Below are 16,156 nucleotides of genomic sequence, written 5' to 3' on the forward strand. Positions count from 1 at the left end.
GCGCCGGCGCAGCGTAAATTCCTAGGCGTAAGCCGTCGTAATTCAAAGTAGGAAGGAAGTGGGTGTGTTCCATTTAAATGAACCGTGACCCCATGCAAATGAAGGGCCGAACGAACGGCGCATGCGCCGTGACGCTGACTATGTCCCGCGCCCCTCTGCGCATGCTCAGAACTACTGCGTAATCCCCCAGACATGCGCAAAAGTACATCTGCTTGTTTCCCCCCCTGAAGCAAGGTACTTTTTGCTGGTGTTTTGAGACATGTCTGCTCCAGGTTCAGAGAAGAGAAGGAAGCTGAACTATTCTCGCCAGGAGAAGGAGGTGATCATCAGGGCCATGTCCCAGTTTGATGTCTACTTCCATGGTGCAGAGAGTGCCGAGATACGCCGGCGTAAGTGCTTTGTGGATCTGACCCAAGATCTCTATTTTCTTCTCAGGAAGAACAACGATCTGCCTTGTTTACATAGGCAGACTGCCGTTCTTCCTGTCCTCAGAACAATCATGGGAGGCCGGTGGACATCGCGTCCGCCGTACTCACTGATTGGCTCTCGTTGTGTCTAATCACAGCAGAAGCAGGGCTCTGGCGGCGCATGTGTGCACCCCGGAACCGAAAAAGGAAATTAGGTACAGGTATGTGATTTTGCTGCAGTAAATGTATGTGGGTGGTCCTTAAGCTGTAAAATAAAGCAGCACTAAGGGCCCTGGGGTGTACATTGTGTATTGTTTTATAGCAACCTGTTAAAAACAACCCCTAAGCCTCGTACACACGACCGAACATGTCTGCTGAAACTGGTCCGTGGACCAGTTTTCGCGGACATGTCCGACCGTGTGTACGGCCTAGCGGACCGGATTCCTGGCCTAGCGGACAGGTTTCCAGCGGACAAATGTTTCTTAGCATGCTAAGAAACATGTCCGCTGGAAGCCTGTCCGTCGGACATGTCCGATGGTTAGTACGACTCATCGGACATGTCCGCTGGGCCGAAATCCCTCACATGCGTCGAAGTGATTCGACGCATGCGGGGAAGCATTGAACTTCCTGGGTCGCGCACGTCGCCGCGTCATCGTAGCCGCCACGTCACCACGTATTCTGTCCGCGGGGATTTTGGTCTGATGGTGTGTACACACATCAGACCAAAATCCGCCAGCAGACATGTCCGATGAAAACGGTCCATGGACTGTTTTCATCGGACATGTCTGCTCGTCTGTACAAGGCCTTAACCAACCTGACTACAGTAAATTGAAATATATTTTGTGGTCATGAGTTTCCACAATCTCCACACTTATCGATCTTTTCTCTGCCTTATGGAATAAGCCAGTACATTCTTTTCAGCTCATTCTCATGGCAGTGTCTTATGTTTCTGTTCTACGGAGTTTAGTTAGCAGTCAGCAATGGAATGGGCACGTGAGAACTTGCTCAACTGATGTGAAACAGTGGACACTAAGGCAAAGTTCACTTATGTCTGAAAAACACAGCCAAGAAATACAACCCTGGCATTCTGTCTTTAAAACAAAAGAGAAATGACCAGAGTTAATAGGAAGTTCATAGGCTGATTATGGGCAAAAATGACACCTATGATGCAGTCTGTCACTCAGACTCACTTCCTGTAATTGGGTGGCAACGCCATTTGTTCTACAATGAAATCATAAAGAACAATATCACCCTGTGGACAGGGTAGTCTTAGATGGGAATGTTGTTTTAAATGGACTAAAACGGATTAAAGACGAACAAGTTAAAGCTGAATTCCAGCTAACATTTTAAGCAAATACAGCAGTGTTCTTTTTCTTTTGGAAAAAACAAGATATAACAAAATAAAATAATAAAAGCTTTAAGTAGTTTTAAGCACAAAAACAAAACATATTAAGTGGCAACTCACCAATTCTTACATATGGTGATTGCATTTGTTTTCTGTTTTTATTTTTTTTCCTTTATATTTACCAGGTGATCCAGTCAGACTAAGCTTTCCAGATAAAGTAGCGGTTAGAGGGTTGAGATAAACCTCTTACCACTGAAAGAAATGTTTACAATGGTCAGATTTTATTTATTTACCGTATATACTCGAGTATAAGATGACCTGAATATAAGCCGGGGCACCTAATTTTACCACAAAAAAACTGGGAAAACATATTGACTCGAGTATAAGCCTAGGGTGTCCATCTGCATGCCTCACTGTGTCTCACTGTGTCCTTGCCTCACTGTGCCCATGACTAGACTGACGTTTAACATGGGAGTCTATAGAAGGGGTGCCCAGCTTTGAAAAATCGGTGCTCCCCGATTGTAGGTCCCCCAGACAACAAACTGTGCCAAGTTTGGGCTCCAGGGGACCTACGGCTGGCTGGTCACCTGTAGAAATGGGGCTACATGTGTGTCAATGGGGCTACATGTGGGGTCCAGGGGACCTATGACCGGCCGGTACCAGGTTGCCAAAGTCACCAGAGAAATGACCGTTTAACATGGGAGTCTATGGAAGGGGTGCCTGGATTTGAAAAATTGGTGCTCCCCGGCCGTAGGTCCCCCAGACAACAAACTGTGCCAAGTTTGGGGTCCAGGGGAGATCAGGTGCAAAGTCTGGGAGATCAGGTGAAAAAAGGTGACTCGAATATAAGCCGAGGGGGGGGGGGGGGGCATTTTTTAGCACAAAAAATGTGTTGAAAAACTTGGCTTATATATACGGTATGTGCGGTATGTAAAACCCATCTCAAAAGCTGTAACTGCTTATAAGTGTTAGCCAGAATTTAGATTCAATGTGTTAGCCACGTATGTAAGGCCCATCTAAATCTGCTAGCCTTAAAGGGGTTGTAAAGGATTTTTTTTTTCCCTAAATAGCTTCCTTTACCTTAGTGCAGTCCTCCTTCACTTACCTCATCCTTCCATTTTGCTTTTAAATATAGACAACAAGGGGTTATACCTGCGCCACTGCACCAAAAACTTTTAAAGTCCACTGAAACTAAAAGTTGTTAAACATATGTGTACAGTCCACAAGGTGCACTTTTCACTGTGCACCCAGATTGATCTAATCTTGTACGGTATGCTCCTAATCACCACCGTGACTTTCACAGATAATGCACAGATAATGCACATTGAAAACGTCTGTCTTATGACGAAACGCGTCTGGGTGGACGTGCAGTGATGTCACCACGCTGAGAAGGAAGGGCTACATTCGCTTGGTGGCCGGCATTTTTTATATGAATGATTTTATCTGTGTTTCTGTAAGTACAACTTACTTTTTTTAATAAAATGTGTTATGCGGAGTCACGCTATGTTGCATCCTCTTTTTACACGTGACCAATTGGTGGAGCTTATGGATGTGAAGGATGCCAGTTCCAGGAATCTGTAACCTGTGGGTTCATTACAACTTTAAAGGCCGCGGCTGGGCTATAGCCGACTGCAAACTGAGCTTGCCCGTCTGGTAAGCGGCTTTGATACCTGGTGGCGGGTCTTCACCTAGAGTGTGCATTATCTGTGAAAGTCACGTGGTGATTAGGAGCATACCGTACAAGATTAGATTCATCTGGGTGCACAGTAAAAAGTGCACCTTGTGGACTGTACACATATGTTTAACAACTTTTAGTTTCAGTGGACTTTAAAGGTTTTTGGCGCAGTAGTTCAGCTATAACCCCTTGTTGTCTATATTGTTTTGTGCATTGCATGCTAGCTGCTGCCTCCCTCTTTACTCAATCTGTTTGTTAACTTATTGAGTACCCTTTCTGAATGTTATAATTTGACTAGCGCAGTTTTTCTTCCTTGATTTTAAATGTCCTTATTTCTTCTGAGAAATCCTCACTTCCTGTTCTTCTGTCTGTAACTACACACCGTAATGCAAGGCTTTCTTTCTGGTGTGGAGAAAGCCTCTTGAGGGGGGAGGGGGCGAGCAGGAGTGTCAGGACGCCCACTAACACACAGCTCCTTTCTCTATCTGCAAAGTAGAGAGTGTCCTGACTTGCCTGCTCGCCCCCTCCCCCCTCAAGAGGCTTTCTCCACACCAGGAAGAAAGCCTTGCATTACTGTGTGGAGTTACAGACAGAAGAACAGGAAGTGAGCATTTCTCAGAAAAAATAAGAACATTTTAAAGCAAAATGGAAGGATGAGGTAAGTGAAGGAGGACTGCACTAAGGTAAAGGAAGCTATTTAGGGAAAAAAATCCTTTACAACCCCTTTAAAGTAGTGTTTAACCCAAAAACAATTTCAGCTTACCAATTCTTAGATGGGTTGGCTGCATTTGTTTTCTTTTTTAGCCTTTCTTTACTTTATTTTCAGCTGGTGATCCTGCCAGTAAGTCTTGTTTTTCAAAAGAACAAGCTTTCCTGGAGAGGTAGCAGTTACGGGGATGATACAAACCATTTACCACTGACAGGGGTGCTTACAATAATCAGATTATATTTATTTATGTAAAACCTTTATTTCAAAAGGATTTTTTTTATATATTTATTTTTTTACTGTAATTGTGTAACTGCAGTGTAAGCTGGAGTTTGGCTTTAATTTGTTAGTGTATCAAAATCTGGTCTCTCCCCAGACTGTCAATGTCTTAAAGTGTCTCCATTGCTCATTCATCCAGAGTAGCGGGTCACTCTAATACAGAAAATATGTTACTGGCCAAATAACCAGGTGAAAACAGAGGGGGAAAAAAGGCACCAAATTTAATGACTGGTAAGCTGCAATATGTTAAATTTTTGGTTTTGGTTTTAATACAGCTTTAAATTACACTCTCTCCAGGCTGCTTACAAACATGTCTGCTTTGCTACCTCATTCAGAATACAGACACTCTAAAACAGCGGTCTCCAAACTGAGGCCTGGGGCTGGATGCGGCCCTTTGCTTGCCTTTATCTAGCTCTTGAGGCCTTATTACTCCCACTGACACCAATGATGGGGCACTATTCCTCCCAATGACACCAAGGATGGGGCACTATTCCTCCCAATGACACCAATGGTGGAGCATTATTTCTCACAATGACACCAATGATGGGGCATTATTTCTCCAAAATGACACCAAAGATGGGGAATTTTTCCTCCCAATGACACCAATGATGGGGCATTATTTCTCCCAAATGACACCAAAGATGGGGCATTTTTCCTCCCAATGACACCAATGATGGGGCATTATTCCTCCCAATGACACCAATGATGGGGCATTATTCCTCCCAATGACACCAATGTTGGGGCACTATTTCTCCCAAAAACACCAATGATGGGGCATTATTCCTCCCAATGACACCAATGATGGGCATTATTCCTCCCAATGACACCAATGATGGGGCATTATTCCTCCCACTGACACCAACAATTTCTCCCCCTAATACCAAAGATGGGGCATTGTTTTCTCCGACCGGGCACAGTCCAGCCCTCCTTAAGTCTAAATGACAATCAACTGGCCCTTTGTTTAGAAAGTTATTTTTTATTGCATTTTAGTGCAAATATGAGATCTGAGGTCTTTTTGTTTTTGTTTTTGTTTTACATTTCTTGTAATAGGAATAAAAGTGACCCAATTGTTTTTAAAGAACAGTGTCAAAATAAAGAAGAAAAAATAAATACATTTAAAGCGCCCCGTCGAGCTCACACGCAGAAGCATACGTGAGTAGCGTCCGCATATGAAAATGCTGTTCAAGGTATCACCGCGATCGTTAGAGTGAGAGCAACAATTCTAGTCCTGGACCCCCTCTGTAACTCAAAACTGGTAACCTGTAGACATTTTTTAAACATCGCCTATGGAGGTTTTTAGGGGTAAAGGTTTGTCGCCATTCCACAAATGGGTGCAATTTTGAAGCGTGACATGTTGGGTATCAGTTTACTCGACGTAACATCATCTTTCACAATGTAAAAAAAACATTGGGTTAACTTTACTGCTGTCTCTTTTTGTTATGCAAAAAAAGAGTTCTTGTAAGACTGTTACGCAAATAAGGTGTGATAGAAAGTATTGCAATGACCGGAATTTTATTCTCTAGGATGTCAGAAAAAATATATATATAATGTTTTGGGGTTCTAAGTAATTGTCTAGCAAAAAAATATGATTTTTACTTGTAAACACAGAGTCTGAAAAATAGGCCCGGTCCTTAAGTGGTTAAAAATGTTTTATTTGGCGTAAGTTACACTTCACAAACACACAAAATCAATGGTGTAACTACTGTAATATTTAGAGAATGCATATTTTCAGTGATGACATTATGTTAGAGTGGGGCCCAGGGCTGGGACAAGGGGTGGGCAGGAGGGATGGCTGCCCTGGGTACAGCAGTTTACTGTATGGATGGGGGCACCAGCGAGCTCATTCTGATACAAGGCATTTTGACAAGCAAATTACCTCATCGCTGGACCGTGGGACAAGTGAGTGTCTGATTATTAAAAGTCAGCAGCTACACTTTTTGTAGCTGCTGACTTTTCATTTATTTATTTTTCAGCGAAACTCTGCTTTAAGTAAAAAGTGTATTTTGTTAAAATAGATTTTTTCTTATTTATTTGTGTGCAAGTAGAGCAAAATAAATACAGCTAGGAATAATATGTTCCTTTGTAAGACAGAAAGTACTGTGAAGGGGCGAAAGGTTGAATAGATCATACTCACCATCATCATTATTTGACATTTAAAATATTTTTAAAAAATAATGTAATTCATGACCAAAATGAGAGGCTTGGGGCATCGTGAAGTCCTGACCCCTTCCTGCAATCTGCCAGTCTCACAACTTGCGCTAAAGATTAATGCTGTCTGACGTTATAGATTGTACAGTTGCCTTTCAAGGAATATAATACAAATCCATGCCTACTCATTGTTAATCCATTTTAGCTTTTTTTCTTTCCCAGCATCATTATATTTATATGGTTCAATGTTCATTTTCTTTCAGTAAAAATGTGTAATATGGTGTATTTTGTGGACATTTTCTATTGTATTTTGTTTTTATCATTAACATAATAAATGTCTTACCGCCTCCCATGCTCACCTTCAGGACTTCTCCTGAGCCTCTCCCATCCTCTGGAAATCCCTGCCCCGGTATGTCCAATCAGCCCCTACCCTCTCCACCTTCAGGAGATCCCTGAAAACTCATTTATTTAGGGAAGCCTATCCCACACCCACCTAACAACTGTCCCCGAGCCACCCCATCTAATCATTCTCCGCAGCTATTACCTTTTGTACCACCCCTCCCTTTAGAATGTAAGCTCTACAAGCAGGGCCCTATTGTACCTTCTGTATTGAACTGTACTGTAATTGTGCTGTCCCCCCTATACATTGTAAAGCGCTGCGTAAACTGTTGCTGCTATATAAATCGTGTATAATAATAATAATGTATTTTTCTTGCTTTTTTATTCACAGGTCTTCAAGCTTTACATGTTGCCCTGGATGGAGACAGCAAGGTGAAGAGTGTTTAATAGGTAAGTCAAATAAAGATATTATATGTGTATATTTCAAGAGTACAGTGGAACCTTGGTTTAAGAGTAACTTGCTTCGAGAGCGTTTTGATTTGCAAGCAACTTTTTTTTTTATTCTGACTCGGTTTGCGAGTGTTGACGATCAGAATTCAAGCTAAATAGGCCTGCAGTAGCTCATTTGGCCTGAGGTACGGGTGCACAGAAGCCGAGCAGAGCCGAAAATAGGCCTGCAGTACCTCATTTGGCCTGAGGTACGGGGCACAGGAGCCGAGAAGAGCCAAACATTGGCCTGCAGTACCTCATTCGGCCTGAGGTACGTGGAGCAGGAAACGAGCCATAGTGTCCTCAAGCCTTTTCGAACATTTTTCTCTGGCGCCCCCACCTCTGGCCGCATTTGGTATTGCATCCCATTGAAGTTAATACGGAACACATTATTTCCGTTTCCATTGACTTCAATGGGAAAACTTGCTTTGATATGCGAGTACTTTGGACTACGAGCATACTCCTGGAACGGATTATGCTCATAATCCGAGGTTCAACTGTATGTTGACTTTTAACACAAAGATGATACTTCTTTACAGATTTCAACACTAAACAAAAAGTGCACCCTACTATGAACAGGCTCTTAAGAGAGATGTTGTGTGCCCAGGCCTGACAGAGGCAAATTGGGTAATGATGAGGGAGGAAAGAACGTCCCTATCATTCCAGCTGCATAGAGACACACATGTCTCTCAAGGGGAGTGGGTGTTACACTCTGTTCCATGTAATACCCACTTGTGATGCTGCTGCCACAGCAATCTAGGCTAGTGGAGGGAAGTCCTTGGTGTCTAAGCCTCTGAGAAGGAGGCAGTATGATGCTGGGCGTTATCCAGCCCCGAAGTTACCCAGCTGTATGGGCGGAACAGCAAAATGTTGTGTGGAGTACAAGAGCAGAAATGCAAACATGAAGACTGAAATCTAGTTAGGAGATTTACTGAAGATGGCCTTCTCCATAAATGACAATTTGGGGTTTGATAGCTAAATTAACCTTTACCTAACTTAGGACTCAAAACAAATCTAGTTTACTCCTTGGTATTCAACCTCTTGGAATTTGTACTTACTTTATCATTGCTAATACTATTAATCCATAGCTGTGCTAAAATCTGGAATGAACAGCCCTGATGCCTGTGCCTGAAAAGTCTCAGATGGATGTTGTTATATCCTCTGTGTTGTGAGGGACACAAGACTCTGGGCTGGAACAATGGATGTTTATTCAGTACAGCCTGTACACTGCAACATGCATCTCAGGACATTACATATCTCTCTGCTTCCTACATGTGGTCTCTCTAAGATGGCTACTATGCCCCTTGACCCTTGTCATCACTGCTGGGTGGAGCCAGCCTTAAAGTGCCAGTACATGTGAAACCCTTCAGGTATAACACCTTCCATCCATCCCTAAAAAAAAACAAAAAACAAAAAACAAAAAAAACACAACAAAACAATAACAGGCACAAAACATTAACTGCTAACTGTCCAATAACAGTCCTCCAAACACAGGAGAATTATGGGACTTCAAGCTTCCAGGAACCGTTGCGGGGTTAATATGTCATCGGATCACTTCCGTCGGCCCCGTCGAAAGTCTCGTAACCGCTCTTGCAACTGAAACCGGTCAGGAGGGCGACAGTGTCGCTGAGGCCGGGCATCCAGCGATTCGGGACCGGAGGATACTGGGCTGGCCGGAATGGGTACCGGCAGGGCCAAGAAGGGATCCCCCAGCTCAGAGGGTAAACAGACCTCCGGACCAGAGCTGGAGGGCTCTGTTGGAGCTGAGTTCAAAAGTTCAGAGTCCCCACAATCATCAGTCTCTGTGCATCCTGATTCGCTGGGAGCAGATCCTTGAGACACTGGTGGTTCAGCCGGCATCAGGGATTCGGGCAGTTGAGAACGAGGACGCAGTTGGTCCGCATGACGTCTGCAAATGGAACCATCTTCCAGGCAGACCTTGTACATCTTGGGTCCCAAGGTCTCTGCAATGACAGCAGGAAGCCAACGGGTGTTGGAAGCCCCATAAGATCGGGCCCATACCTTTTGTTGGGCTGTGAATCGGGGGAGCTCATTGTGTTGGACCATCTTGTCTTGGGACTGTAGTACATGTTCCTGGACTGTTTGAGGGCGGAGCATATCCAAAACAGTCCATGGCTGCCGCCCCAGAAGGAGTTCTGCTGGAGTTTTCCCAGTGGTTGCATGTGGTGTGTTTCTGTAAGCAGAAAGGAAGGAGTCCAGCTGCTGGGGTGACAGGGACTGTTGTTTACTTGCAGCCACTGTAGCTTTGAAATAGCGTTTAAAAGTCTGCACAAACCGCTCTGCTTGACCATTTGTAGCCGGGTGGTAAGGTGCGGTCAACTTGTGCTTGATGTTGTGGGCAGTCAAGAAACGCTGAAACTCCTGACTGGTGAATTGTGCACCGTTGTCTGTGACGATTTCTCTGGGGTATCCAAACGTAGCAGCGAGATGTAACAGTATGGAAACCGTTGCCTTAGTCGTTGGCTGAGTAACAGGAATTACCTCAGGCCACTTTGAATGGGCGTCCACTATGATCAAGAAGGTGTGTCCTCTGATCGGGCCTGCAAAGTCCAAGTGTAGGCGAAACCAAGGAACCGTGGGCCAAGTCCAGGGCTGGACGCACCCTCGAGGAGGGTCTCTTGCCGTTTGTGCACATCCAGCACAAGCATTCACATATGTTGTGATATCTGAGTCTAGGTTTGGCCACCACACATAGCCTCTGGCCTTTTGTTTCATACGTGTGCTCCCGGGATGACCAGTATGTAGCAAGTCCAGAATGTGTCTCCGGAGGGTCTGTGGAATGATCACTCGGTCTCCCCATAAAACACAGTTGCCAGCCACAGTTAATTCCATACGCCTACGGAAATAAGGTTCATACTCCTGTGTGACAGTTGCAGGCCAACAGGAACGTACCCAGGAGAGTATTGTTTTCAGAAAGGTATCCTTGTTTGTATGGGCTGCTATCTCCCCAGAAGACAAGAAGGACAGGCTGGTGTAACGACAACTCTTGACCGGTGGAGAAGAGTCCATGGACCTCCCTGTCAGTCGGGACATAGCGTCCGCATTAGCATTGGCATCATGACCACGATACTGAATTTTGTAGCTGTATGCCCCCAAGAATAGGGCATAGCGTTGGAGGCGGGCCGCAGTAGTCTGGGAGATGCCTTTGTCAGGGCTAAAGATCTGAAGGAGTGGTTTATGGTCCGTCAGTATGGTGAATTCCCTACCATACAGGTAAAGATGAAACTTCTTAATTGCCCATATCAGCGCAAGAGCCTCTTTGTCAATGTGTGAGTAATTGCTTTCTGCTTTTGTCAAAGACCTGGAGGCAAATGCCACTGGTTTTTCTGACCCATCTGGTAAGATGTGAGATAGTACCGCCCCCAGACCATAGGGTGAGGCATCACAAGCCAAGGTGAGAGGCTTCTGGAGGTCATAGTGCACGAGCATGCGTGACGCCAACAGCTTCCGCTTAGAAACTTCAAAAGCACGTTGGCATGCAGCCGACCAGTCCCATCTGGAGTGTTTCTCCAAAAGCTTGTTCAACGGAAACAAGGTGTGTGCCAGATCTGGCAGGAATTTGTGGTAATAGTTCAGCAAGCCAAGGTATGATCGCAGCTGCTGGACGTTGGTTGGGGCTGGAGCTTTGACTAAAGCATCAACCTTGGCTTCCGTGGTGTGTATACCTTCTGCATCCACAAGGTGGCCACAAAACTCCAATTTAGGCACCATGAATTGGCATTTTGCTAAGTTCACTTTCAGGCCCTGTTCTTGGAGTCTCGCCAACACAAGCTCCACATTCTGCTTGTGTTCCTGGTCGGTCCGTCCTGTAATGAGCATGTCATCTAGCAGGCACTGAGTGAAAGGAATGTCCGCCAAAATCTCATCCATTTTTCGTTGCCAAATGGCTGGGGCAGAGGCTACCCCAAACACCATCCGATTATATTGATACAGTCCCTTGTGGGTGTTGATGGTCAGAAACTTGCGGGAAGAAGGATGGACCTCAAATTGTAAATATGCTTGTTTGAGATCAAGCTTGGTGAACTTTTGACCTCCTGCAAGAGAGGCAAAAATGTCATCTACTCTGGGTAGGGGATACTGGTCTATTTCCAGTTGAGAGTTCAGTGCCATGCGGAAATCGCCACAAATGCGCAAGTCCCCATTCGATTTCTTTACCGGTACAACTGGTGATGCCCACTCACTGTGCTCTACCTTTGAGATGACACCTTGTTCCTCCAGCCGACTTAGTTCTGCTTCCACTCCTGCTCGGAGTGCGAAAGGTACTGTCCGAGCTTTGAAGAACTTAGGCTGAGCGTTGGGTTTCAGCTTGAGTCTCACACAGTCATGCTTTATTTTTCCCAACTGGTCATCAAAAATCTTTGGGAACCGCTGCTTCAGGGACACCACCCATCCCTCATTATCTCCTAATGGAATGGTAACGGTGTTACAGGGACTTATGGCGATGTCTGGCATACCAAAGTGAGCAATCCAGTCTCTCCCAAAGAGAGGGGGTCCCCCATTTTCTAGGATATATAATGGCAGTCTCTTTGTCTGACCCTTGTACAATACCTTTACTTTTGCGTAACCCAGTGGGTGGAGTATCTGTTTTGAGTATGTCTGCAGTTTGATTGGTGTTGGGCGGACAGTTTTTCGGGTCTGAAGTTGTCTCCATTGTTTCTGGGTGATAACTGAAACTGCTGCTCCTGTGTCTACATCCATCCTGAGTTTCTTTCCCTCAACGGTTACATCTACAGTCATTGCGGAGGGTGCTGAATGCATATGATGTATGTCCAACCTGTGGAGCATTTCCTCATCCTCTGACTCAGATGATGATGTATATCTTCCCACCATATATGTCTTAGTCTTGGGGTTCAGAGGTTGTTTATCTCGCACCTTCTTGCTACGGCAAACTCGTTTCAGATGGCCGGTCCTACCGCAATTATGACAGGTCTGATCCTTAAACCGGCAGACTTTGTGGTCATGGTCTGTATTGCCACAACGGTAGCAAGCTGACTCCCGGCTTGGTGGGGGTCTGTATTTCCAGTTTGCAGCAGTTGGCTTGACTGCTGTTCTGAAAACTTCCTGCTTCACCTCTTCCCTTCTGCTCTGGGGGTTCAATTCCTCTGTATCTTTCACAGCCATTTCCATCACTGAAGCTATCTCAATTGCCTTTGTAAGGGTAAGGTCTTTTTCTGTTAACAGTCTCTTTTGTGTTGACTCACAATTCAGTCCCATGACAAACTTATCTCTCAGTGCAGTAGGTAGGTAGTCCCCAAAAGAACAGGTCGAGGCTAGTCTGCGAAGGGCGAGCACATAAACTTTAATCTCTTCACCTGTCTGCTGCTGCCTTTGATAGAAGCAAAATCTTTCTGCAATCTCTAATGGTTTAGGCTGGAAGTGATCCTCTAGCAGTGTCAGCAGCTCTGCCAATGTCTTAGCTGCTGGTTTTACAGGGGAAAGCAGATCCCTCAGAGTGTCATATGTTTTGGCCCCAACCACTGTCAGAAACACTGCTACTTGCCTGTTGTCTGGGATGGCATTTGCACTGAAATACTGTTCCAGCCTCTCAACCCAGGAAGTCCAGGATGTCTGTTCTCCATCAAACTCACTTAATGTCCCGATTAATGACATTTTCCTGCTGGGATCTGTGATTGCTTTTATCCAGGTGACAATCCACAATGTCTTTGTCTCTCTCTCAGACTGATAGACACTTTGTAAATCCCACCCTCGTCGCCACTGTTATATCCTCTGTGTTGTGAGGGACACAAGACTCTGGGCTGGAACAATGGATGTTTATTCAGTACAGCCTGTACACTGCAACATGCATCTCAGGACATTACATATCTCTCTGCTTCCTACATGTGGTCTCTCTAAGATGGCTACTATGCCCCTTGACCCTTGTCATCACTGCTGGGTGGAGCCAGCCTTAAAGTGCCAGTACATGTGAAACCCTTCAGGTATAACAGATGTAACTACCCCAGAACTCACTCAGCAGACTTCTACAGGGGCTCTAATAATTACTCAGCAGACTTCTACAGAGGCTCTAATAATTTGCTAGGCAAAATCAAGACCCCAAAGTGTTCCTGGTATTTATTCTTCTGTACTAAATTGTCAGATATACAGTGCTTAGCATAAATGAGTACACCTCAACAGATTTGTCAGAAAATCTTTACTTTACTTTCAGAATTTGCACACACAAAGACGTTTTTTTCTTAACAAATGAATTCACGACCATTTTGCAAAAATGAATACACCTCAATGAAAGTCTTAGGAGCAAAGCTACATTTTAGACAACAAAATCCTAAAGCAATGGCACCACATGAAGAGAAATGTCACAAGGCTTCAGAAATAAAACCATTTCTTTACACAAGAAAAGTGAAGGCTACACGAAGATCAGCAAAGCTTTACTTCAGGTAGGATTTCTGTAGCAAAAGTGCATGGGTGTCGTCCAGAAAGGAAGTCTCTCCTAAAGCCCATGCACAAAAAAGCCTGCCTAGAATTTTCCAGGGCCGATACTGAAAAAGAAGAAAACTACTAGCACTCTGAACTCTGGAGTGATGAGACCAAGATAAATGTTTTTGGAACTGATGGATTAATAACTATATGGGGCCGCAAAGGTGATGAGTATAAAGAATAATGCATGGTGCCTACAGTGAAACATGGTAGTGGCAGTGTCCTTCTGTGGGGCTGCATGAGTGCTGCTGGTGTCGGCGAGCTGCATTTAATTGATGGTATCATGAATTCACAGATGTACTGCTCTATATTGAAAGAGAAGATGCTACCATAACTCCGTGCCCTTGGTCGTTGTGCACTGATCCAAAACACACATCAAAGGCCACTGTTGCCTTTCTGAAGAAGGACTTGGTGAAAGTGATTCAGTGGCCAAGTATGCCTCCTGGTTTTTTATTTATTTTAAATGGAGAATTTGGGATCACAATTACATTTTTTATATATATGTAAGTTTCAATAGTCTTTAGTCTCCTGATTTGAACCCAATCAAACACCTATTGGGAATTCTGAAGCGACAAGTTGAGCATCACTCTCCATCCAGCATCCAGGCTCTAAAAGAGGTCGCTCTTGAGGAATGGAAAAAGATATATGCATATTGCAAGATGTTGCAATATGTCTCCAACTTGTTCATTTCATGCCTAGAAGACTTGGTGCTGTCCGTAAATCATAGAGGTCATATAAAATATTACATGTAGTAGTTTTTGTTGTGTGTATTCATTTTTGCATCAACTAACTTGAGTAAAACTGAAGATTTTGTAATCTGAGTTTTATTTATTAACCTTATGCCGCGTACACACGATCATTGTTCGGCATGAAAAAAACAAAGTTTTTTAAAAATGTAATTTAAAATGATCGTGCGCAAATCGTCTCTTACTAACAGGAAATCAGCTAAAGCAGCCCCAATGGTGGCGTCATCTGAATGGAACTTCCCCTTTAGAGTGCCGTCGTACGTGTTGTACGTCACCGCGCTTTGCTAGAGCATTTTTTAAAAAGGATAGGGTGTGGGCAACGTCGTTTTAATGATGAAGTTGGAAAAAACGAAGTAGTAGTTTTTTTCATGCCGAAAAATGATTGTGTGTACGCGGTAGGGTTGTCCCGATACCACTTTTTTAGGACCGAGTACAAGTACCGATACTTTTTTTCAAGTAGTCGCCGATACCGAATACCGATACTTTTTTTAAATGTGTCCCCAAATGCAGCCATGTCCCCCCCATATGCAGCCATGTCCCCCACATATGCAGCCATGTCCCTTTAGCCATGTCCCTCACATATGCAGCCATGTCCCTCACATATGCAGCCATGTCCCTCTAGCCATGTCCCTCACATATGCAGCAATGTCCCTCTAGCCATGTCCCTCACATATGCAGCAATGTCCCTCTAGCCATGTCCCTCACATATGCAGCCATGTCCCTCTAGCCATGTCCCTCACATATGCAGCCATGTCCCTCTAGCCATGTCCCTCACATATGCAGCAATGTCCCTCTAGCCATGTCCCTCACATATGCAGCAATGTCCCTCTAGCCATGTCCCTCACATATGCAGCCATGTCCCTCTAGCCATGTCCCTCACATATGCAGCCATGTCCCTCACATATGCAGCAATGTCCCTCTAGCCATGTCCCTCACATATGCAGCAATGTCCCTCTAGCCATATCCCTCGATGCGGCGGCGCGATGCGGCGGCAGCGGCGGGGGGGGAAGTATTCTATTTAGGTATCGGGGGTATTTGCGCGAGTACGAGTACTCCCGCAAATACTCGGTATCGGTCCCGATACCGATACTGGTATCGGTATCTGGACAACCCTAGTACGCGGCATTGCTTTCATGTAACGAGCTAAACAAATGTTCTATAAAACACAGTTTTGTCAAAATTTTGGAAATTGTTCTTGTGTTCATTGAGATATTGATTAAAATCTTCCTTTTCAAGTACTCATTTATGTCGAGCACTGTAGCTTTAACTCTGTGGTGTTCTATTGGAAATCCACTATTTTCGGTAGGCCTTCACATACTTTACTTATAGTGTCAGATACATTTCTATTCTACATTGTCAGCTTTGTCTTGTGTTTGCAGAGTAATGTGCATTATACAAAGTGACAAGCTGACTCAGCATCTAAGTTGAGTCAAAAGTTTACACTTTGGTCTATAAGTATTTAAAATCGCGGTCCCATGTGTCCGGTAATATTATTCATACAACAAAATAATTTCTCACAAGGCTATAGAATGTAGGTATTTCAAATGAGCTAAAATTAAGAATTAACAA

At 44.4% G+C, this 16,156-nt stretch overlaps 1 protein-coding gene across 1 annotated transcript in view; it reads left to right on the forward strand.

Moving 5' to 3' along the window:
• The window catches only part of SCARF2 (scavenger receptor class F member 2), a 321,667-nt gene that overhangs the window by 130,003 nt on the left and 175,508 nt on the right, over window positions 1-16,156 (forward strand). The window contains exon 2 of the mRNA XM_040350653.1: window positions 7,291-7,349. Coding sequence (XP_040206587.1) covers window positions 7,291-7,349 — 59 coding nt within the window. The remainder of the gene's footprint in view (window positions 1-7,290; window positions 7,350-16,156) is intronic.

The sequence above is a fragment of the Rana temporaria genome, chromosome 1 (genome assembly GCF_905171775.1).
Source record: "Rana temporaria chromosome 1, aRanTem1.1, whole genome shotgun sequence".
Lineage (NCBI taxonomy): Eukaryota > Metazoa > Chordata > Amphibia > Anura > Ranidae > Rana > Rana temporaria.